The 23,938-nt window shown below is 38.2% G+C and overlaps 1 protein-coding gene across 1 annotated transcript in view; it reads right to left on the bottom strand.

Annotated features, from left to right (window-relative positions):
• Positions 1-23,202, bottom strand: part of PURG (purine rich element binding protein G) — a 39,652-nt gene extending 16,450 nt beyond the window's left edge. The window contains exon 1 of the mRNA XM_052661507.1: positions 22,327-23,202. Coding sequence (XP_052517467.1) covers positions 22,327-23,202 — 876 coding nt within the window. The remainder of the gene's footprint in view (positions 1-22,326) is intronic.
• Positions 23,203-23,938: the final 736 nt, after the last annotated feature.

Raw genomic sequence — 23,938 nt, forward strand, 5'->3', positions numbered from 1 at the left:
ATGGAAAAAAATGACAGATTGATTAGGCTCCAACAGATGCTTTGAATCAAATAACTTTGGACATGGCCCACTTCAAGCTAATGGTGGTGGAATATTATTCTTTCATAAATCACTGTATCTTGAGTTCTTAGCGAAAGGGCTGGCACAGAGTAGCCACTTAATACTCACTGAGTGAATATAAGAACAGGATCATTTATCTATTAAGCAAGGGACAAAATATTTCTGAAGTAAAATTTAGGATGGGCAGGAAACCAAAGATCTCATATGCTACAAAATTTGTGAGTCAGTTTTTGGAATAAGATGACATAGTATTTTTTTTTTTTTGTAATTTTTCATAAGCCCCAGGTGCCCTGTTTATTAGCTGGCAGTTTTAGATTTACATTATGGCCCAGACCCTCAAGGATTAGTTGTTGCTTGAGCCCAGCAACTAGAGCCCTGTGGTAGTGAATGTCCCATGAACATTCAGTTCAGTTCAGTTCACTCGCTCAGTCATGTTCCACGAACATTACTGGTAAGTATATTCTTTTTCCTGGCATTGGGTCATTTTCTTTAAGACTCTTTATCAATGCTGGCAATAGATGAGGTTTATACATATGAGTACATATGAGTCATATGCCTGACTCAGTACATATGAGTCAGGCATTTATTCGGTGATCTCAGGTTCTCAAGTATTTTTATAATTATTTTTCATACGTGCAATATTGTGAGTATTCAACACCATGAATATACATAAGAAATTTAACATTGATTCGTAATATCATCTAATATATAATCTGCTTTTACATTGTTCCAGTTGTTTCCTGATACCCTATATGTGCATTTTATTTTTTTTAATCTATTTTAATTTTAAAATCTTTAATTCTTACATGTGTTCCCAAACATGAACCCCCCTCCCACCTCCCTCCCCATAACATCTCTCTGGGTCATCCCCATGCACCACCCCCAAGCATGCTGTATCCTGCGTCAGACATAGACTGGCGATTCGATTCTTACATGATAGTATACATGTTAGAATGCCATTCTCCCAAATCATCCCACCCTCTCCCTCTCCCTCTGAGTCCAAAAGTCCGTTATACACATCTGTGTCTTTTTTGCTGTCTTGCATACAGGGTCGTCATTGCCATCTTTCTAAATTCCATATATATGTGTTAGTTCTTGACATAGTATTTATCAGGTTTTTAAACGATCACTTTCATTCCCACTTGTCATCATTCTGATTTGTCTGTTAAGTACTGTGATCTTCAGGCAATAAGATTTCAAAGGCAAAACAGGAATAGGAACGCTTGTGATTAAATGAAGAGGGATGATTTTAGTCATCAGCCCAGGGCAAGGTGTAGAGGGGAATAAAAAAGAAGAAGAAAAAACAGCCTCTGGTTTTAAACTTAAATTCAAGTTAAGGAGATGGGATTTCTGTACAGGAAAGTTAAGTTTAAAGTTTTAAATATATTTAATCATGTTCTAGGCTGTGTCTAAAAAAAAAAAACCTTTTGGAACTAGAATGGCCTGTTGAACGTTTTTAGTATACAGAACCAAAAGGTAAGTATACACTTTATTAAAGCAACTGTAACTAAACATGAAGGATGCCAAGAAAGAAAGGATGATCAGTTAATGTCAGATGAAATGGATAAGACATGGAGAAGATAAGAAAGGACCACAGAATGAAGTTGAAGGGAACTTTAGAAGTTTCATGACTCCATGGATATTGAAACTGAAAGGTTCTTCTGATTCAATGCCCACACTGATGGATAAACAAGCTGGGGTCCACAGCAGTGAAATGACCTGCATTAAGCCTACCTTGGAGAAGGAAATGGCAACCCACTCCAGTATTCTTGCCTGGAGAATCCCAGGGACAGGCGAGCCAGGTGGGCTGCCATTGATGGGGTCACACAAAGTCGGACACGACTGAACGGACTTAGCAGCAGTAGCAGCAGCAAGCCTACTGAGGGGCTTCCCAGGTGGCTCAGTGGTAAAGAATCCACCTGCAAGCAGGAGACTCAGGGTTCAATCCCTGGATTAGGAAGATCCCCTGGAGAATCCAATATTCTGCCTGAAAAATCCCATGGACCGAGGAGCCTGGTGGGCTACAATCCATGAGGTCACAGAGTCAGACGTGACTTAGCATCTAAACAAGCCTATCTTGAAAACACCAGAGCTGGGGCTTTCGAATGATAATATATAACACCGCACGCTCAGCCTCTGCACCACACCTCTGCATACCAGGAGAGCAAAGGCGAGACCTTAGGATTCTTTAAAGTCCATGAATGCTTAAAATAATAGTCCCAATAATACACACTTGAAAATTTTTTTTGCTTTATAAATTATAGCACAGACATAGTAATTTGGCACCCACAGTCATTTTACAGTTATTTTTGAAACAAAATCATTAAAACAAACCTGTCAGTCAGAACTGAACTATTAAAATCTAATAATCAAATTTCATGTTTATCTAAAATTAATTTTTCAATATAAATCATAAGTTTCCATCAAAGTGTAGATTTTCTATAATACACCTCACATCAGAAGCAAATTACCTAATAATCAAATTTCATGTTTATCTAAGATTAATTTTTTCCACATAAATCATAAGTTTCCATCAAAGTGTAGATTTTCTATAATATGTCTCAGATCAGAAGCAAATTACCTAATGGAAGGTACTGCTTGGATCCCAGCTTGGCACATCAGTAAATGTAATATTGGGAGTCTTTTTCCAAAAATGAGTCAAACAGTAAATGGTAGTGGTTAACAAACCAAATTGCACAGTTACCTAATAACCCAAAAGACCCTTAAATAGAAGTACTGTTCAGCATGTTTAAAGAATATTAGAAACTAGTTTTAATTATTATAAGTCACACAGGCAGTACTAATTCTAAGTAAGTTTAATCTTATAATTGATAGAGTAAACAGCTGTCAAAAAATAAAAAAAGGCTCAGAACTTGGGGGAATTTTCAGACTGGAGTTTACTACATTAAAGATTCCCAATTGGCAAAACATTAATGCCTAGCTTATGTTAGAGACTGCGAAGAGAGGAGAGATTAACTTCTAGGTCATTAACAGCACGTGCCCTGAGGGTTACATGACACTAAGAGAAGTTCTGAGGGGTGACAATGGTGGGCAATAGAGAAAGATCGTAAACAGTGATGGGAAGGAGTTCCCTGGCAGGCCAGTGGTTAGGACACAGCACTTTCACTCCCGAGGGTCCAAGTTCAATCCCTGGTGGGGGAACTAAAATTCCACAAGGTGCACAGGCTGGCTAAATTATATATATAGTGATGGGAGCACTGCAAAGAAAAAAAATAATTGCTTAGTATGTTACTGAACCAGATGCACTCCAACTCTTTCATTAAATCTTTTTAACGCAAAATTTTTTTCCCCTTACTGAGAAAACATTTTTGATTTTTAATAGAAATCAAAGGAGTAACAAAATTCAATTTTAAGGAATTTTCTTTGAAATATTATCACTTTTGTTGTAACGTCATTAAAGAAAAATCTAGGTGCTACAAAAAGTATGGAGATAAAACTCATGATACATTGATATTATAAATTAGTAAAATGAAGATTCAGTTATCATTATTCAAGAATCATGATCAATTAGTTTTTGTGCCAGTTCCAAGATATTTATTTATTTATTTTTATGGCTGCCCTGCACAGTATGTGGTATTAGTTTTCAATCAGGGATTGAACCCACATCCCCTGCATTGGAAGTGTGAAGTCTTAACCACTAGACACTACATAAGTCCCAGTTCCAAGATAATTTAAGCCAAAAAAATTGACTTTTTTCCTTATGTCAAGAACATAAGCATAATTCTTATAATTATAGCATTTTTGGTTATTTAGATGGATACTGCTTTATTGAATTCTTGAAAAACTTTAAGAACAGAGTAAGAGAAACTTTTTGAGGAAAAACTAAGCATTTTGAAAATGTTTCTTGGGTTTTTTCTCAACTGCCAATGATTTTGAAAATAGCATGTGAAACACTTTACTTGCAGAAAATGTATTTTTACTTATGGCTATTCCTCCCAAATTATGTTTCTAATAAAGCTACTTAAAGCTAAACAGTTTTGTATTGTTCTAAGCAAAGATTCTGAAATCACCTAGTGAACATCAACACTGTCAAACACCAGAAAAATTTCCAGTCTATTGTAAGTAAATTTTCAATCTATTATATATACAAGTATATATTATACAAGTAATCTATTATATTATACAAGAATTGTCTAGAAGAAGACAATTCTAGGATGTACATAGGAAAAGTCTAGGAAATTCCAGGATTTAGCCGAATTGCACTGGTAAATAACTGTAACTTCAAACTTCCAACAAACAGGCACAAAGAGGATTCCATTGGAATCCTCTCAGTCTCAGGAAGAATAAAGGGTTACTTTTCCCTGTAAATCAAGTTTCCAGAATAAAATATCCTCATTCATAGTCACTCAAAGATTATAAGGGGCTCTTAATAGAAGCATAATTGTCCTGTAATCATAAATCTTTTTGCACGATAATTGTACCAATATAGAATATATAAGGATTCTACTAAGAGAACTAAGTAGCAATAATTATAAACCCATTATTGATGGAAGAACAGTTAAGGAAATATCTTGCTTATTGAGAAAAAAGGTTGAGAAGACAGTAGAATGGGGGTTGCCAGAAGATGGGGATGGTAGGATAAGGAATGTTTAATGGGTACAGAGTTTCAGATTTGGAAGATGAAAAAGTTTCAGAGATTGGTTGTATAACAAGCTGAATATATTTAAACACCAATGAGCTATATACTTAGAAGTGGTTAAGGTAGTACATTTCTTGTTATGTACTCTTTTAAACACACATAAACACAAGTTGAGTAAGATCAGAAGTGAGGCATTCAGATTGATTAAGAATATGTTTTTCTACTTCTAATAAACTGTAAGTTATAGCTGAAAAAAATAAGGCTGAGGAAAGTTATTCAAGACTTGGTCAACTTGTGAGAAGACAAATTACCTATGGATTTGATTTGGGCTGGAAAGACTCAGAGTATCTTGGTTGTCAAATCTGGGGAGAATGTAACCGGTAGGTACATGTCAAGAAGTTTGAACCTGAATTTCAGAGGAGGGGGAACTGACATTCCCAGTGATCACTGCCCAGAAAGCTAGCCAATGAATACTGAAGTGGGGAGCCATTCCCTCCTCCAGGGGATCTTCCCGACTCAGGGATTGAGCCCGAGGAACCCAGGATTCCTCACTGCAGGCAGACTCTACCATCTGAGCCACCAGGGAAGCCCCTAATGTGACAGTACAAAATCTTAAACACTTGAGTTTGTGTATTAAGCCTCTCTTAGAGAGCTACAGATATCACCTGTCAATAAGATAACCAAAAAAATTATCTTCCATTGTGTCATGGCTGACAGTATTAAAATTTAAGCAATTCCAGCTACAAAAATGATATGGAAGAAAGACTGTAAGTCTAAGACAACAAATGGCCTCCAGACCATCTGTATCAGAATGAAAAAAGCCAATCTCAAACTCTACTCTGGACCAACAAAATCAGAATCTCCAGGGATGGGGACAGAACCTGCATTTTAAATTGCTATATACGCTCATGTTTGAGAATGTCTAGGCTGAATTTTGGCTTCAATGCATAGTACGTGGAATCTTAGTTCACCAACCAGGAAGCAAACCCACATCCCCCACATTGGAAGGTAGATTCTCAACCACTGGACCACCAGGGAGGTTCTGGGCTGATTTAAAGGCAGAAAATGTTGTCATTTTAATGGAAGTTAGAATTCATTAAAGGCAAATATAAAGTTTAATACCGAAGGATATTCTTGATGACATCATCATGACCGTGGTCCTTTGAGCTCTTCAGAGACACAGAAGAGATTCTCTGCTGTGTTAAAGGAGGGACCCTTAGATTAACAAAAAATTCTCTTGAAGCATTAGAAGAGACACATTTTTAGGTGAGTCACATGACAGTGTTCTGCTCCAAGGGCCAGTTGTCTGGCTAAGTTTGAAATTTTCAGAACTACAATGAGAACTTTATAGCTCTAAAGCAGAGATGACTTTAGCCAAAAAGCAAATATTTGGCATGAATGTTGTTCTCTCTTTCCCTCTAGATGCAAATTTCAAATTCTCAATGCAGCACTTTAGGGCAGCCAACCAATTGTAGTAGCAAACAAGATGAAGCCAATTTGTCCTTACTTCTCCAAGGCATGGAAGGGGATGCAGAAAGAACTGGTCTCTCTTTATAATTTTATACACACACACACACAATAATCTTGTAGAGTAAAATTTAGTTAGCTAAATAGTTAGAAATATATAATATACAGTTTATAGACATTGGCATAATATATTTCATTGTACTCAGGTCTCTCTCTTAAAGGTATTAATATGTGTCCTTTTGAAATCTGGATATGTTACAGTATCACAGAAAGCACAAATGGCTTAAGAAGTGACCAGAAAAAAGTGGACTCTCCAAGTGAGAACTGAGTTTCATATTGGTTTACACTAGATCCCTGAATTTAGATATCATTGCCACTAATATCCTTCAGCCTTTTGTAAAGCCTTGAAATTCTCCAGGAGAGAATCACACATATTATTTGCAACAATAATCAACTTTCTCGGAAGCCTAATCTCTAATACAGACTATCTGAGCTGAAATTAGCAAACTTCACGGCTTCTTTCCATCTTAAATTAGTAGTGCAAAAAAAAAAAGAGAGAAGTGAAAATATTATTTTATAGCTTCAGCCTTTAAACAGAATTTAATCTAGATTTCTATAAAGAAAACATTTGATAACATCCAATAATTTGGTTTTCCAATTTACCATACTGTCATGGCTTTCCAAATAAGTCTTTATAAGTGCTTTCAAAAAAGCAAAAATAAATATTAAATTTATTCCTTTAAAAAATCCTTTCTGAAAAGAATGATTAAAAATAAAAAATTTCTCATGAAAATTAAAGTTGGATTTCATTTTGAAGGGCAAATTTCATGAAACCTGTCTTAACTAATTCATTTAAGTAGTAAAGCTAATGAAAATTTGAAAGCTGATTCTTGTTTTGCAATAACAAGTGGTGGGAGGAAGTGACAAAGTTCCTCTTTTTTCAGAGTAATATTAGAAAAATTGAAATCACACTTCTTTATCCTACCTGTTAAATTAACAGAGGACCTGACTACAAAAGTTCTAACCATTACTTCTGAAAAATTCACTCTAAGCAGAAAAGAGTTATCAAAGTTACAACAGTCCAGTTATTTTTCTGATTGATTAATTATCTTTATGCATCATGTGTGAGGGGATCTTCTCGACCCAGGGATCAAACCCAGGTCTCCTGCACTGAAGGCAGATTCTTTACCAGCTGATCCACTAGGGAAGCCCATCTCTGCTAGATCAGCAGTTAATCTTTTTCACAATTAGAAATTTGCTCATTGTGAATTCACTCATTCGCTCATTGTGAATTAACTCATTCACTCATTGTGAATTCACTCATTCACTCACTAATTACTGAAGCTGGAAAGAGAAGTTAATGAACTTGCAGAACCACCAAGTGTATACATATGAATTTTCTATTTCTAATAGGATGTGATCCACTAAATGACAGCTGCTAAGAGTTTACATATAGTCATATTTATTAATTATATTTCTATATAAAATAGCTATTAATTTTGATCAACATGCTAATTATAGAATGTCAAGTTGGTAAACCTAAGATGAATTATTCTTAAATGTTAGTTATATTTCCAAATAATATTCCCAGTGAGTATTTAGGTGAAGTATCTCTAAATTTAAATCAGTGGGTCCAGTTGTTAATCTGAAAAAGTACTATAGTGTGTATTTCCTCTATCCTCTGCATATAGATAGGACTCAGGAAGATGGTGAAAATATTAGTCTTTCAAAAGAAATTATACTGTATCTCTTACCACTTTATGTATCTTGAGTGCTAAGGAGTATTTTAAGTTTTAACCTTTATTATCTGTTTACCTAGCCTATTTTAGTAATTATGAACCTCTGAAGTACATGGAAAGTGAAAGTGAAAGTAAAGTGGCTCAGTCGTGTCCAACTCTTTGCGACCCCGTGGACTGTTGCCCACCAAGCTCCTCTGTCCATGGGATTCTCCAGGCAAGAGTACTGGAGTGGGTTGCCATTTCCTTCTCCAGGGGATCTTCCCGACCCAGGGATCAAACCCAGGTCTCCCGCATTGCAGGCAGATGCTTTAACCTCTGAGCCACCATGGAGTATATCACAAAATGTAAATTTAAGGGACCAAACTAATTGCAAGGTCCCTTCAAGTCCTAATACTTAGTATTCACTAAAACTTGTATTAACAATTCTTGAGTATAGAAATTATTCACTCTCCTTTAGTAAGACTTGTCTAGCAGTTATTAATAAATCAAAAATATGTTACAGTCTCCATAAATCTGAAAGCTAAGCTTTTCATATAAGGATTCATAATGGTTAATTCCAATCAGAGTTATCTCAAGATAGCTGTCAAAAAATTAGAGGGAACTAATAAGTTCTTAAATGTAATGAAAGGGTAAAAAGGGAAGAAAATAATTTTTTACCTAACCTCTAGTCAATTTATTCAAAAAGGTTAAGATATGAAAGTGAATGGCATAAAGCAGAAAGAGTAGGATGGCAGAAAAAGTTGCAAAAAACCATCTTTTTGTCAACTTTGAGATTTGTAAACTTCTCAAAGCAGAAGGAATAATACTGGATCTTTTTCCCAGCAAGATGCTACAGTTGTCTTGACCCAAGTTTCTGCTTCAGCATCTTGTGTAGCTAAGGTAGAATCGTATCAGCCTAGAGTACTGGTTCTTAAGTGTGGTCCCCAGATTGGCCGCATGGGGTCACCTGTGAATATATTAGAAACACAAATTCTTGGTCCTCTCTTTACTCCCCAAAGCTAAGGAACAGAAACTCTGGGGGTAAGGGCCACTAAACTGGTTTAACAAACCCTCTTGGTGATTCTAATTCTCATAAAGTTTGAAAACCACTGGATCTGTAAACAGGGCAGGCATCACAATTTATCCTTTTGGAGTTCAGAAGAAAGAGAGGAAACTTGGTAATTAAAATATGAAAATGAATGGAATAATGCAGAAAGAGTAGGATGACAGGAAAAGCTGCCAAAAAAATAAAGAAAAAGCCCAATGAAACTCTAATATTGCTAAGACCTGTTTGACATAACCAGTTGACTTTGGATCATGAAAGTTAAATTGTAGACCCACAGTTGCCAACAAAGCTTCATCTAGTCAAGGCTATGGTTTTTCCAGTGGTCATGTATGGATGTGCGAGTTGGACTATAAAGAAAGCTGAGTGCTGAAGAATTGATGCTTTTGAACTGTGGTGTTGGAGAAGACTCTTGAGAGTCCCTTGGACTGCAAGGAGACGCAACCAGTCCATCCTAAAGGAAATCAGTCCTGGGTGTTCATTGGAAGGACTGATGCTGAAGTTGAAACTCCAATACTTTGGCCACCTGATGCGAAAAGACCCTGATGCTGGGAAAGATTGAGGGCAAGAGGAGAAGGGGACGACAGAGGATGAGATGGTTGGATGGCATCACCAACTCAATGGACATGGGTTTGAGTGACTTCCGGGAGATGGTGGTGGACAGGGAGGCCTGGTGTGCTGTGGTTCATGAGGTTGCAAAGAGTCGGACACTACTGAGTGACTGAACTGAACTGACCCACAGTGAATAGTAATTTGTTTCTTCTGTGCCCTTCGGGTAGAACTGGGGTGATCATCTACATTTTCATCATCTGATCCCTTTAAAAAATTATTCACATTTATTTGAAATAATTGATCAAGATGAGAGGTTCAATCTATAATCTACACCAAAAATCAAGTAAGTTAGATTAGCATCATACTTTAACCAGCTAGATAAATGTTCATGCAAGTAAGTGTCTTTCGGTGGTACCAGCCCCAGGCATAGGGAATAGTTTTGGATTAAAATTAATTCCCAGTAATGGGAGGCAGATTTATTGACAGTGGTGGCTGGGGTAGATTGTGCTTTATTAGTTCGGGGTTAAATCTCAGAGTAAGTCTTAAATGCAGTCTGGCCTAACTGAGCATACTCTTTGGCTTTGTGTCAATAAGGATCAAATATATTCTGAACCAGTTTCTAAGCCTCTGGAGAATTATATTAAAATGAGGATAACTGTAGAAGGTCAGGAAGCAACACTTAGAACTGGACATGGAACAACAGACTGGTTCCAAATAGGAAAAGGAGTATGTCAAGGCTGTATATTGTCACCCTGCTTATTTAACTTATATGCAGAGTACATCATGAGAAATGCTGGGCTGGAGAAAGCACAAGCTGGAATCAAGATTGCCAGGAGAAATATCAATAACCTCAGATATGCAGATGATACCACCCTTATGGCAGAAAATGAAGAACTAAAGAGCCTCTTGATGAAAGTGAAAGAGGAGAGTGAAAAAGTTGGCTTAAAGCTCAACATTCAGAAAACTAAGATCATGGCATCTGGTCCCATCAATCATGGCAGATAGATGGGGAAACAGGGCTGATTTTATTTTCTGGGCTCCAAAATCACTGCAGATGGCGATTGCAGCCAAGAAATTAAAAGATGCTTACTCCTTGGAAGGAAAGTTATGACCAACCTTTTTAAGCATATTAAAAAGCAGAGACATTACTTCGTCAACAAAGGTCTGTCTAGTCAAGGCTATGGTTTTTCCAGTGGTCATGTATGGATGTGAGAGTTGGACAGTGAAGAAAGCTGAGTGCCGAATAATTGATGCTTTTGAACTGTGGTGTTGGAGAAGCCTCTTGAGAGTCCCTTGGACTGCAAGGAGGTCCATCCTAAAGGAGATCAGTCATTGGTGTTCATTGGAAGGACTGATGTTGAAGCTGAAACTCCAATACTTTGGCTACCTGATGCAAAGAGCTGACTCACTTGAAAGGACCCTGATGCTGGGAAAGATTGAGGGCAGGAGGAGAAGGGGACAACAGAGGATGAGATGGCTGGATGGCATCATTGACTCGAAGGACATGCGTTTGGGTGGACCCCAGGAGTTGGTGATGGACAGGGAGGCCTGGCGTGCTGTGGTTCATGGGGTCGCAAAGAGTCGGACACGACTCAACGACTGAACTGAACAGTAGAAGATGTCTAGCAAAGCCTAGAGCATGGAAGACAATAGTTATTAGTACTTCCTAGAGCATGGTACTAGTAGTTATTAGTACTGATAAATCTTATTTGACTCTCCCTTTTGTTAATACCTTCTGTTTGAAAATGGTCATGGTACAATTTTCCTAGAGGCTAAATTCATTTCTGAAATTACCTGTCAATCATGCTAGTCAAAATATTTTCTGAAGACCTTCTGGGTACTGAAAAGTGGGAGTAACTGACCCTTCAGGCTGTATCATCCCAAGTAAAATGTTTTCTCATCTTAAACTGTTATACAGAAGTTCTAATCAGTGTTGAAATTAGTTAAGTGAAGCAGCAGCCCTTCTTTGAGTTCAAAGTCAAGTTCATAGGGCCATTTATATATTTTCAAATGAGCTTTAGCCTTTCTTTGTGGTGTTTCAGTAGTCATTGGAACAAATAAATAGGATAGAGAGGGGCCACGGTGATAGTGAGAGAAAAAGAGTCCTTAACCACTTTCAAGGAAATCAACACTGGATATTCATTAGAAGGACTAACGTTGAAGCTGAAGCTCCAATACTCTGGTCACCTGATGTGAAAAGCCGACTCATTGGAAAAGACTATTGCTGGGAAAGATGGAGGGCAGGAGGAGAAGGGAGTGACAGAGGATGAGATGGTTGGATGGCAACACTGACTCAATGCACATGAGTTTGAATAAACTCTGGGAGATGGTGAAGGACAGGGAAGCCTGGCATGATGCAGACCATGGGGTTGTGAACAGTCAGACATGAGTTAGCGATTGAACCACCACCACCACTTTCAATAGGGTAAAATGTACAGACGGGATGGGAAAAATAAGGAAGGTTATTTATAAGTGACAGCGCCTAAATTTCTATTTTTATGCCTGATGATGACATGGTTTACCCTTATGAGGGAATTTACTAACCAGTGATCGATCGGTTTATGTGCGCTCAGTTGCTCAATTGTGTCTGATGCAAAAGTGTCTGACTCTTTGCAACCCTGTGGACTGACTGTAGCCTACCAGGCTCCTCTGTCCATGGGATTTTCCAGGCCAGAATACTGGAGTGGGGTGCCATTTCCTCCTCCAGGGGGCCAGGGATCTTCCTGACTCAGGAAGAGTCCTTGCGAGTCTAGAACCCGAGTCTCTTGCGTCTCTTGTATTGGCAGGCAGATTCTTTGCCACTGAGCCACTTGGTAAGCCCTTTATGCATCCTACCCAATAGATAAAACCCCATAATAAATGCAGCTGAAACTTCAGACTATTCTACTTATTTAACTTCTAGACTGACAATCATTGGTATAAATCATATTGCTAAAGGACCTAGATGTAAAATACAGCTGTTTCTGAAGTAAATTAGCAAATGGTAAGAAAAGTTCTGTATGTTTTGTACAAAAGTTCTGTACATACAAGGTGTTTTGTATGTATCCATATCTTTATTCCTAAGCCATTAGCTCAAGATTTCGTTGTTTCATTTGCTGGGTAATTCTGTCACTTAGGTGTGTTCTTTTGGTGAAGCTGCTTGGAGGGTTTGAAATGGGAAACTGAGAAAAATTTCTACAAAATGGCTAGGGTAAAGAACTGCCAAACTATTCTTTTTCATCTGAGTTAGATTTCAAACTACACTGAAGAAGAAGCAATCATGAATCTAAAATGGATCTGCTATTTTGAGGAGAAGGAGAGAAAAAAAAACAAACAAACTTCTACAACAGCCAATTCACTCTACAGAATCTGTTGATCAGATTACTAGCGTGAACCACCACCAGGCTTTCATTAAATGCTTCTGCAATGGAATTTTATGTGAACAGGTATTTTTGAAATTGACAGATCACATATGTGTATATGCACTTCAAAATACACTTTCCTTGCTCTAAAATGCTGTCTTTGATAAAGAGATAGGCCTTCAAAAGACGGGTTTAGAGAGAAAGGTGTCACTTTTTGTGATTGCTGTTGTTTAGTCGCTAAGTCATGCCTGACTCTGCGATCCCATGGACTCTAGCCCTCTAGGTTCCTCTGTCCATGAGATTTTTCCATGCAAGAGTACTGGAGTGGGTTGCCCTTTTTTTCTCCAGGGGATCTTCCCAAACCAAGGATCAAACCTGTATCTCCTGCATTGGCAGGCGGATTCCTTAAAGCTGAGCTACCTGGGAGGCCAGTCACTCTTTTTAACTTTTTAACTCCCCTCTATTGGCAGTGATGGTGGCAGTGCACAGTGGAGGACTGGGATGCCCAAATAAAAGCCTTTGAGACAAAAACCTGTGTGATGCTTCTTGTCTCTCCAATCACCAACCTCTGTAGTTTCTCAAGGCTAAAAACAAAAATAAAACAAACTTATTATGTTTTATCTTGGCACACGCTAGCAGTTACAGTCCTCTACAGCAAAACAATACTGTTGGAAGTTCAGCGTTCTTGATATTCTCTGTTAAATGTCATGACTTGTAATATAAGACATTCAATAGGACCAAGGATATTGGGGTCAAAGGAAATATCTGATTGTCTAGAACAAATGTGATGATAATTGCAGTATATTATTTAGCAGTATAATTTATGGTCAATTCTGGAACAATGGCATTTCAAAAACTGATGTTAACTTTAATAATTCTTAATATAAAAAAAATGACTACGGTATGTATAGATCTAGTGATGCTGCTTTCCACAAAGCAGACCTTGAATAGACAACAAAAATATTTGGTAAAAAATTTAAAGCCTAGGATAGTTACAGAGTAAATATTCAACAATTTGGTTCTAAAGACTAGGAACAAAATTTTCTCTTGTGTGGTTACAGGGATACACACATTCTACAACTGACACTTCTGCTGGTCTTTCGGGCATCCTCTCAGGTTGTTACATTATTACAGTTGTTTTTAATATAAAGAGAGCATCTCTTACACTTTCCAGTTCAGGTATTATTCATGTATTTTTTCTCTCGCTCTCCTTCAATACAGAATTTTAAAAGTTTAGAGTAGGAGGGAACCCTAGCTTCTAGGACAAAATTGTTCATGTTTCACATAAAGAAACAACTGAACCAAACTTAAATGATTTGCTCAGGGTCAGGCCATACACTGGCAGAATTGCTGCTGCTGCTAAGTCGCTTCAGTCGTCTCCGACTCTGTGCGACCCTATAGACGGCAGCCTACCAGGCTCCTCTGTCTCTGGGACTCTCCAGGCAAGAACACTGGAGTGGGTTGCCATTTCCTTCTCCAATGCATGAAAGTGAAAAGCGAAAGTGAAACTGGCAGAATTAGGTCTTATTATTCTTTCTCAAATGCTCTTTCAAAGGTTAAATAAACAGATTTCGTTCTGAGAAGGACTTATTTATCTCAGTTCTATTAGACTGACTTCTTTTGTTATAGTCAAGCAAAATAATCAGCCACCACCTTTCTCTTCTCTATTTCTTTTATATTTGTGACCTCTAGACAACAACTTCATCAAACCCACAACAAACACAATTATTTGTTCTAAAAGAACCCAAATACTGAATATTTCAAAATGTAGGCGTCTCAGATTAAGACATTCTGCCTCTACCCATATCAAATAATCAGATTTCTATTGCTACCTTGATAAAGACTTATCAAAAGATCTTCCCAACCCAGGGATTAAACCTGGGTCTCCTGCACTGCAGGTAGATTCTTTACGATCTAAGTAATTAGTATTAGTCGCTCAGTCCATTGTGACCCCATGGACTGCAGCCCACCAGGCTCCACTGTCCATGAGATTCTCCAGGCAAGGATACTGGAGTGGGGTGCCACTGCCTTCTCCAGGGGATTTTCCCAACCCAGGGTTCAAACCCGGGTCTCCTACACTGCAGGCAGATCCATTACTGACTGAGCTACAAGGTAATCCCTTGATAAAGACTAAAACCAACAAAAGCATTTTTTCCACAATCTTACACTTTCAGTGACTTTAAAATTTTTAAATACTGTAAACTCTTTTCTTAGGGATTACTTTCCTTTTTCTTTACTCCTAGTATTTCCTGGGAACAATGAATAGTTTGAGTAGAATAATATGGAAACTAAGTATAAAGAGGTAAAAATCAAAGTACAGACAATGGCTATTCAATCTCAGAAAAAAGTCAACAACACTCAAGAAGAAATCGTATATCTCATTTAAAAGAGTATTCTCTCCATATTCACATTACAAACTACTTTCACTACAGCAGCACTAATTCATTTCCAGTAAGTTTATTTACTAGATGTTATTGGCCTCAATAAGGCTAAGCAATTTTTCACAAGGGATATTGCAAAGAAGGTAAAGTTTGGAAAAAAATTTACCAGAAAACATCAACATGGGACACTCTTTAATGAAGGATGTGTGTTAGTTGCTCAGCTGTGCCCGATTCTTTGCGACCCCATGGGCTGCAGCCCATCAGGCTCCTCTGTCCATGAGATTTTCCAGGCAAGGATACTGGAGTGGGTTGCCATTTCCTTCTCCAGGGGATATTCCCAACCCAGGGATCGAACCTGGGTCTCCTGCACTGCAGGCAGATTCTTTACTGACTGAGCTACAAGGATGGAAAATTATTAATATTTTTAGCCTAAACGTAAGCAAAACTCTTTCCAAAGGTGAATTTACCTTCCTTTTGATCCCTCTTTTTAAAAAAGGAACAATAGCAACACACCATTTTAAGCTTAAACAAGTAAATACCTGGAAATCTTAACCAATGTTTTAGACTCTGCAAAGGATAGTGAGTTATTCACTAAAATGAAAGAAGCAAACTATTAAGCTTTAAAAATATATGTTTAAGACAATCTTGCTTTCTAACAACACCTTTCTCATGTTACAAACAGAAAATCATACCATCAATTATGATTATTCTAAAGATGAATTAAAGTGCTTTAATTTTTTAAGTCTTTAAACATTTTCATAAAGTTTACATATACTAATCCATAAAAAAATTCTTTCTCAACCCATATACTCTTTAAGATATTTCTAATAGTATTGGAGTTTTTACTTTGGTTGCTTTAAATCATAACTAGATAGGATCCTTCATGGTTCAAGTATGGGACATTAATCTTTCAGATCATAATCTTTTCCTATTGGCTATTAGAAAAGTGACCTTAAAATGCCTCCTTGATGCGACTAAAAAGAGAAATACGACTTTTTGCAAGGAGGGGTTGGGGAACTATTAAAGCAACTTTGTTTATATTTTCAGGAATAGTAATTATGCTACATTTTTAAACAATTATATGTGCTATTTTATATTATTCTGGCAGAGAATAGAAATGGTTTAGTTGTATTTTTAACCACATAGCCCTAAGGTATTTAATCTTTTTCCAAATCATCATAGTACCTTTTGGTCTCAAGGATATCTGATAGACTCAGTCCAGGGACCCAATGCTTTAAATAATCAAAACTAGCATTTTCTGTTTTTTGTTTAGTCTTGGATTTGACTAAGTGCTAACTGAATGATTCATTAATAACTATACATTTCTTATTATACATATATAAATGCTCATGTTATTAAATCAACAATCTTCAACAGGGTTGTAACCTTTTGTGGTGGTTCTAGTATTGATTTTCTCTAATAATGGTAAGGGCTTTGTATAAAAATAATAGTAACATAATCAGTAAAAACTGATTAAAAGTGATAATTTATTAAAGCTTTTAAATATGGGTATTTTTCATGAGGACACAGTTAATTTAAAATAATCTTTGGATAAACAATTTCACATCCTGAACTGTATTACATCAAGAAAAAGAACACCACTTTTTTGAGGGGCAGAAGAGGGAGAGATATGAGCACAAAGTAGTTTGGAATAAGGATGGAGAACTGATTTTAAATACATTTAAAAATTGATATGTACATATATTTGCACTTTGAGTAAATTCCAATGGGAGTCATTTGAAATTTCCTTGGGGTTCCCTTGGTGTCATAAATAGCTCAAATTAAATGCTATAGTAACTAGATCAAACATGGCATCTAAAGGAGAAGGGGAAAAATACACTTGTAATGATAGATCTAATATTGATACTACTGGGTACAAGAGAGTGTCTATATATTTTTAATTGTATGTTTGAAAAGAATATGTGTATATATACATATGTGTATATGCAGAGTAACTCTAGAAGGATACACAAGAAATTGGTAACACTAGTTGCTACCTTTCAGTGTCTATCAATCTGGAGCATCTAAATTTTGTACTATATGCAGGTTTTCCCTATTCAAAAATATTGATTAAATAAATTTAAATTACTTAAAAAACCATGTCAAATTAAGGAGAAAAGATTAATTTTTGACATTACTCAAGAAAATACACTAACATATGAACTGTTTTTCTACATAAATTTGAGTATGACAGAGTAACTGTGATCTAAAAACTCAACTTTCACAAGACATTAAATTGGGAAAAACACATTTCCCTGTACCTCATTTCTACAGCATTGTGGACTATAGATTGTCTTAACAGCATGCGAACATCTCTCCTCTCTTCCTCTGATGGGCTAGCCATGAGCCATTATTTCTCTATGAAATTCAAAGAATCTTGAAGGAAACTCCAGAAAGATTTTAAGAATCTGAATTTGGCAGGGATAAATATTACATCTGTATTATTCTGTTGGCATAGAGTCAATTTTAAATTCTCTTTGTGGTTTACTTTAGATTTTTATCCTGCCAAAGATGTTTGGTGTTTTGGTAAAAGACAGACTTCAAACTATGTGGTGACTAAGCAAAGTTCTTATATAAAGCTTGGAATACGATTTTATAAATAGTTCCAATGAAAGATACTTGGAAATAAGCAGGAAAAAAGAAACTCATACTTATGAAAAAAATTATTTTCAGTACACTACTTCAAGTTTCCAATCAAGTCCTATTTAAATATTAAAATAAACATAAAATCTAAAGGAATGATAGTACATATATCAACTTTCCATGGCAGCTGCTTATTAAAACTGAATGTCTGAAGGTATATTCCAATTTCATCCTCTTCAGATTGTGCAGCTCAGATAAATGTTTATTTTACTGAAAATATTTGCAAAATTACAATATAAATACATGAGTATATTAAGATAGGATCACTCTATATAATGTATTCTTATCCACATATATAAAATGAATGCAGTAAATATAGTATACTCTTGATGAATCGTTAGTACACAGTGTTTCTTAGTAAAGTACATACAACCTATTATTAAGCAACAATTATCTACTTTTCAAATGTACATCTTAGGAAGTTTTCAGGATGGAAGGATACACTAAATCCCCTAATACCCTTTTCGGTTGGTGAAAGTTAGTTCTTCTGCAAATTTTGAAATAATGTCATATTTATTTTGGCAATTGTTCTTAGTTTCTTTGCATTTCCTTAATTTGAACTTTATGTCTCGAGTCTGGTTATTTTCTTAATGATGCCATATCAGCCAATCATACTTTGAATTCTAATACAGTACCAGGTACTGTCTTTTCATTAGTAAGTGAAACATGCATCAAAAATGAAACGGAATCATTAAAAGTTTTTTTTTTTTTTTTTTTGCACAAATTCCCAAAATTCATTTTCAGGGTATTATGGGGAGTGTCAATTAGATATAATCTCAACTGTAATACTAGTCTGGGCTAGAAAGAGTTTGATTAATTGATTCTAGTCCTTAAGAATACAAATATGAACTCTAAAATTCTTTGTTAGGTGTCTTGGGATTTACTTCAGAGGTATCTTCTAGCCTTCTCCATGACACTGGTTGAATGGAAACTTGTTACTACAGCAGTTCCAACACAAACATATGCATGCAAGAGCTCACCCTACAGATTCTAAACTACAGTTATTGAAACACGTCCCACCAGTCAAGTGGCATAAATGTACATCTTTTATATACAAAAGGTAAAGTGCATTATTAAATTAGTGAACTGACAGATTGTCTGCCTGGACCATACAGCTTTCAAATAGACAAATGTGAAATTCCCCCATTAGAACCCATTATTTCAAGAGGTTCCAACTAGCTTTTCCACCCTGTCATTTATTTTTTGGCCATGCTCTTTAGTGCAAATAAGCTTGTGTTTGACTCAAGTTTAAGGGACATGGCAGTTTGGGGCTTTAACAAGGAAAATTATAAAATGTGGCAGAAGTTGAATACTTTTATAATACATTGCATCTCTTGCATATAAGCAACAGATTAGTGCTGCTTTCAATTGGTAGGAGCACACTGCCAACAATGAAGAGGAACCCGTTTCCAGATTTCGTACTATCAGCTTATATGATTACAGTTTTGAGTCTGTACCACATTATGCTTGGATTATTATGTGCAAACATCATCAGTGTTTTAGAATTATATAGTGAAAGAGTAATTTTGGTTACTAACTTAAATGCTCACTTTTTGATTGCTAACATCCAGTTGCCTTAAGAGTTTTATATCTTTAAGGCAGGGATCCTAGTATTTTGAAGAATACCATGTACACTTGCAGCTCCATTTGTGATACAAATGACAATAAATAAAATGTATATTGCACAGATAAGAGTAGTAGCTTGTTTTATAAGATACATGGCAATACATGTCCTAATACCAGAGTTTTGGACTGGATCTTACTGGATTATGGCTAATGAATGATTGGAAATTTTAAGTATCAAAAAATCATAGCATCATTTCCTTTTTCAGTGAACATTAACTTTGGGAAAAAAAGAAACTAAAGGACTGGCAGAAGGCTTAATGATTTTAAAGTATATTCAACTGCCGGTATATATGCATCTATGCAATCTATAGCTTTGAGATGGTAAAAACTTTGAAGTATATTTTCTACATACCATGTAGAAAATTTGGCTGCTTAACCCATTTTTAACTTAAATTGTTAATGAAAAATTAAACTAATAATATTTATATACAATGAGTTGAAGATATTTACGTCTGACATAGTAGTGTGTGTCTATTTATATATATAACACACATATATACATACACACACATATATATATATATAGACACACATACTCAAATCTTACCAGAGTAAAATCCAAAAAGGAAATTATTTAGACTTAACGGATATAAATATATTAGAAGAGAAGGTTTTAAGAGAGAGTACACAGTCACAGCAATGGTGATAGGAATGCTCAAATAGTGGAATATTCACAGCTCCAGTTTGCCAAAATCTGACAGGTTAATTATTACTCATAGGCACTATGATGGGCAGCAAAGCAATCAGTAGTATTGTAATTCAAGGGCACACCATTCCTTCCTAGACCCCAAAGCTACTTTTTATCAAGCCTATAATAGTTACTTTACAGTGAGGACTGTTTAAAGATCCTTGCTACTTTTAGAGTCTCAACACCCACCATGTGCTATTAACTCTAGTACTAACATCATCTTCTAACCTTCAGCCGTTCCACAGTGATCCAGATGGTCCACAGTTATAACGAACTAGTGAGATTCCTTCACACTGTTTGAGGAAACCGGAAATACAATCCGGAAGCCAACACCAGCATATACATCTGAGTTACTGACTGCTTGTTTTTAAGTAACATGAATTAGGGAAACTCATTTTCCTAATTCATCTCGTTTAGTGACCTTTTGGGGGACATCCTCTGGAGGGAAAACAACTGCTAAAATAACTGTGAATTACTTATAGCATATAGAAGAAGAGCTACATTCTGATCTCAATCCGTGCAGTCAGCTCTCATCAATGAGAGCTATATTTAGGGGTTGAAATCAGTGTTTGGCTCCTAAACATGATTATATGGACTTATTGTGTGGGAGGTGAGTAAAGCCAAGAGAAAAGACAGTAATTTCATTCAGAATAAAATTCAGCTCAACAGATAAAATTTCAGTCAGTTAATACAGGGTGGGTTGGTACACATATACATTATATCCACTTGTTTAAAAAACTGCTTAGGTGTTGGAAAATTGCAGTGGCACTTCCTGGAAAGTAATTTTTCATACAAGTAAATGGGTGAGTCTTGTGTAAACTTTTTTAAGTATCATAAAGAGCACCTTGGAAAATGCCTGAATTTTCTTTTCAAATATGCTTATAACCAATCTTCAAATAATATTTTTTCAGGCTGAAATTTTATGTTTATTCTAAACGCTTTTTAGAAAAGAGAAAACTTCTCCTGGAATTAAAACACCTGTAAAAGTCAGGTTTATACTGGAAGTGTTGAAATGGTCTTAAGGTGCTAAAAGTGCTACTAAAATATATTATTATAGATGTATTTTTATATCAGATAACTGGTGCACCAACCCCTCTGAAATAGTGTTAAAGCAGCAGCAAAAAATGTTAACACCTTGAGTCTATGATATATTTTGGGAAAGAACCTCTTACAACCTTCAAATTAGTATGAAAAGGTAAAATATCAAGATTTCCATAGCAAAGCCATAGGATGAAGCCTCCCACGCAACAGTGACATAAAAAGTAATTCCTGAAACTTTGGAAAGCCACTAATAATGTATGATACAATCATCAGAGGTGAAGATAGGATTGTAACTAGCTTAGAATAACCAATAAAAACTCTCATGGCGTTGGTATGGAAACTATAAACTGTAGGGTTACCACAAAATTTGAAATTATAGCATACTATAGTAACTAAGATTTGATTCTTTAATGGGACTGTTTAATATTCAGTTATCCAATGGACAATGAATATATTTCAACTTGTCCTTTTATAAATAAATAAATATATTTAGAATACAAGTCAATTTCTGTTTCTGTGGTAACCGTCCTACAGGTAATACTAGCAGCTTTTAATGAAGTAGGCATGGAATCCTTTTTGGGGGGAACTTATTAAGTAGAAATTCACACTTCCATACTAGGTATATGTATTTTTTTCAGGCTTATGTCATAGTGCAATGTAAATCTTAGCTAGGGTACTTAGAAGGTCAGAATGTCATACTTTGTGCTGATTTGCATACTTCAATAGTCTGGAGCAGTTGAAGCAGCTAAACTATTTAGCTTTGGGAAGGCAGGAGTTCCCATAAGAATTAAGAGTGTTCTACCGGTAACACAACATGAGAATCAGACTCCTTGAAGTATAAACTACTAGAGGTATTACTGATAACAAAGGGCCCCAAAAGAGGAGAAATTTCTTCAAATGAGTATGGATCAGTTCTTTTAGCCAATCTATGATTTTAACTTTTGCCTGATGGAGTTCATTTTCATCTTAGTCGAGGCATACTTGTTCTTCACCACTGGCCCTTCTGCCATCCATGCTCTTTTCTTTATGGCTGTTGCAAATTTTCCTCATCTCTTCTTCATACTTGATAAAATTCTCCCCAAACCTTGTCCAAGCTTTGAACGGAACGGTAATAGTATTACGGTAAGGTGGCCTCACCTCACTTACCTTCAGGAAAATTCCATATTTATTAGAGCCCACATCAAAGTAGAACCTTTTATTGTCCACTCTGAAAGAAGTCCCCTCAGGGAGTTCCACGGGGTCGTCGTCTCCACCTCTGCGTTCTTCGATGTCCCCTTCGCCATAGTCTTCGATGAGCTGAACCAAGGCGTCGCGGAACTCGATCATTCCTTGAGCTGGGAGGACAATAGTCTGCTCTAGGCCCAAAGTGTGGCCAAAATAACCTATCATGCCAGTCCCCCGCATCATGGTTTGTCTAATCCTTAGGAAGCGACCCCGCTGGTTTTCCTTCAGGTCTAGATAGTATTTCCTGTTGTCCCTCTCGATGTAGTCTGTTTTGAGGACACTGTGAGGGTGCTCTTCGGACCCCACCGAGACCGGCGGGGAGGGCGCTGAGTGCTTCTGTCTCCTCCTGGAGCTCTGCTCTTTGCCGTGACCGTGCTCTTGCCGGTGGCCTTTCAGGCCCAGGTGGGCATAGTGCTCGATGAAGTCCCCTAGACAGTCCTTCAGCTCCGCTGCCACCGACAGGGAGAGGGTCAGTTTACTCTTTCTGATATTGTCTTGCCGGCCTCTCCCTATCCAGACTTCGGCTATCTTGAGGAACCGGCCCCGCGAGCTCTGCTTCACGTCTAGGTAAAACCTCTTTTTCTGGATGTCCACTCGTTTGGAGGCCAGCTCCTGGATTTCGGCTGCGCCCCCAGCCTGATTAGGGGTGGCTGAAGCCGCGTAGTGGGGGTAGTGGGAGTGCTGGGCCTGGGGGTACAGTCTACTCTTGCTTAGGCCAGAGCCCCCTACATTCTTGCCGCCGCGGCCACGGCCGCCGCCGCCGCCGCCGCCGCCTCCCCTTCGCCTGGCTCTTTCCATCTTCAGCTGCAAGTGACAAACAGACACACGGGGTGGGGTGGGGGAGGGGGTGTTGAGAACAATCGCAGACGCCCCTCGGCCTGCGCTGCCCCAGCCTCTGCCCGGGACCCCCACATCGGGCCGCCGCAGCGCCGGGCTCCCCGCCTCTCCCGGACGGGCTGCGGCGGCCGGGCGAGCGGACTGGCGGGCGGGCGGCGTCTCCCGGCTCCGCACTGGGCGCTCAGCATCCCTCCGCCGCCCCTGGCCTCCCGCTCCCGCTCTGCGCCGGGCCGCCCGCCTCGGGCTCGGCAGCCCCCGGGTCCCCCAGTCAGCAGACACTCACATCAGCACTACCATCATCGCCGCCGCCGGTGCCCTTCACGACCGCCGCCGCCGCCGCCAGTTCTCGGCCCCTCTGTGGCAGCCGCCGCCCCCTGCCTGCTCCCCCGCCGCCGCCGCCGCCGCCGCCGCCGCTCGCACCGCCCCGCGCCGGAGCAGCCGGGCAGGGGCATCGCCCGCGGCGCCCACCGCCGCCGCCGCCCCTCCAGCGGCCGCTGCGGGGGCCGCCGCCGCTCTCCGGGCACCGGCCCGACGCCCGCCGGGGAGGAGGGGAGGGGGCGGGGAGGGGGGCGGCGGGAGGCAGGCAGTGGACCCCGCCTCCTCCAGCACAGCCCGCTGAAGCGAAGATCGGGTCTCGGGCTCTCCTCTGTGGCCCGCTTTGACGGAAGCCCAGCGCGTGGGACTGGGGAGTGAGCGT

The sequence above is a fragment of the Budorcas taxicolor genome, chromosome 24 (genome assembly GCF_023091745.1).
Source record: "Budorcas taxicolor isolate Tak-1 chromosome 24, Takin1.1, whole genome shotgun sequence".
Taxonomy (NCBI): domain Eukaryota; kingdom Metazoa; phylum Chordata; class Mammalia; order Artiodactyla; family Bovidae; genus Budorcas; species Budorcas taxicolor.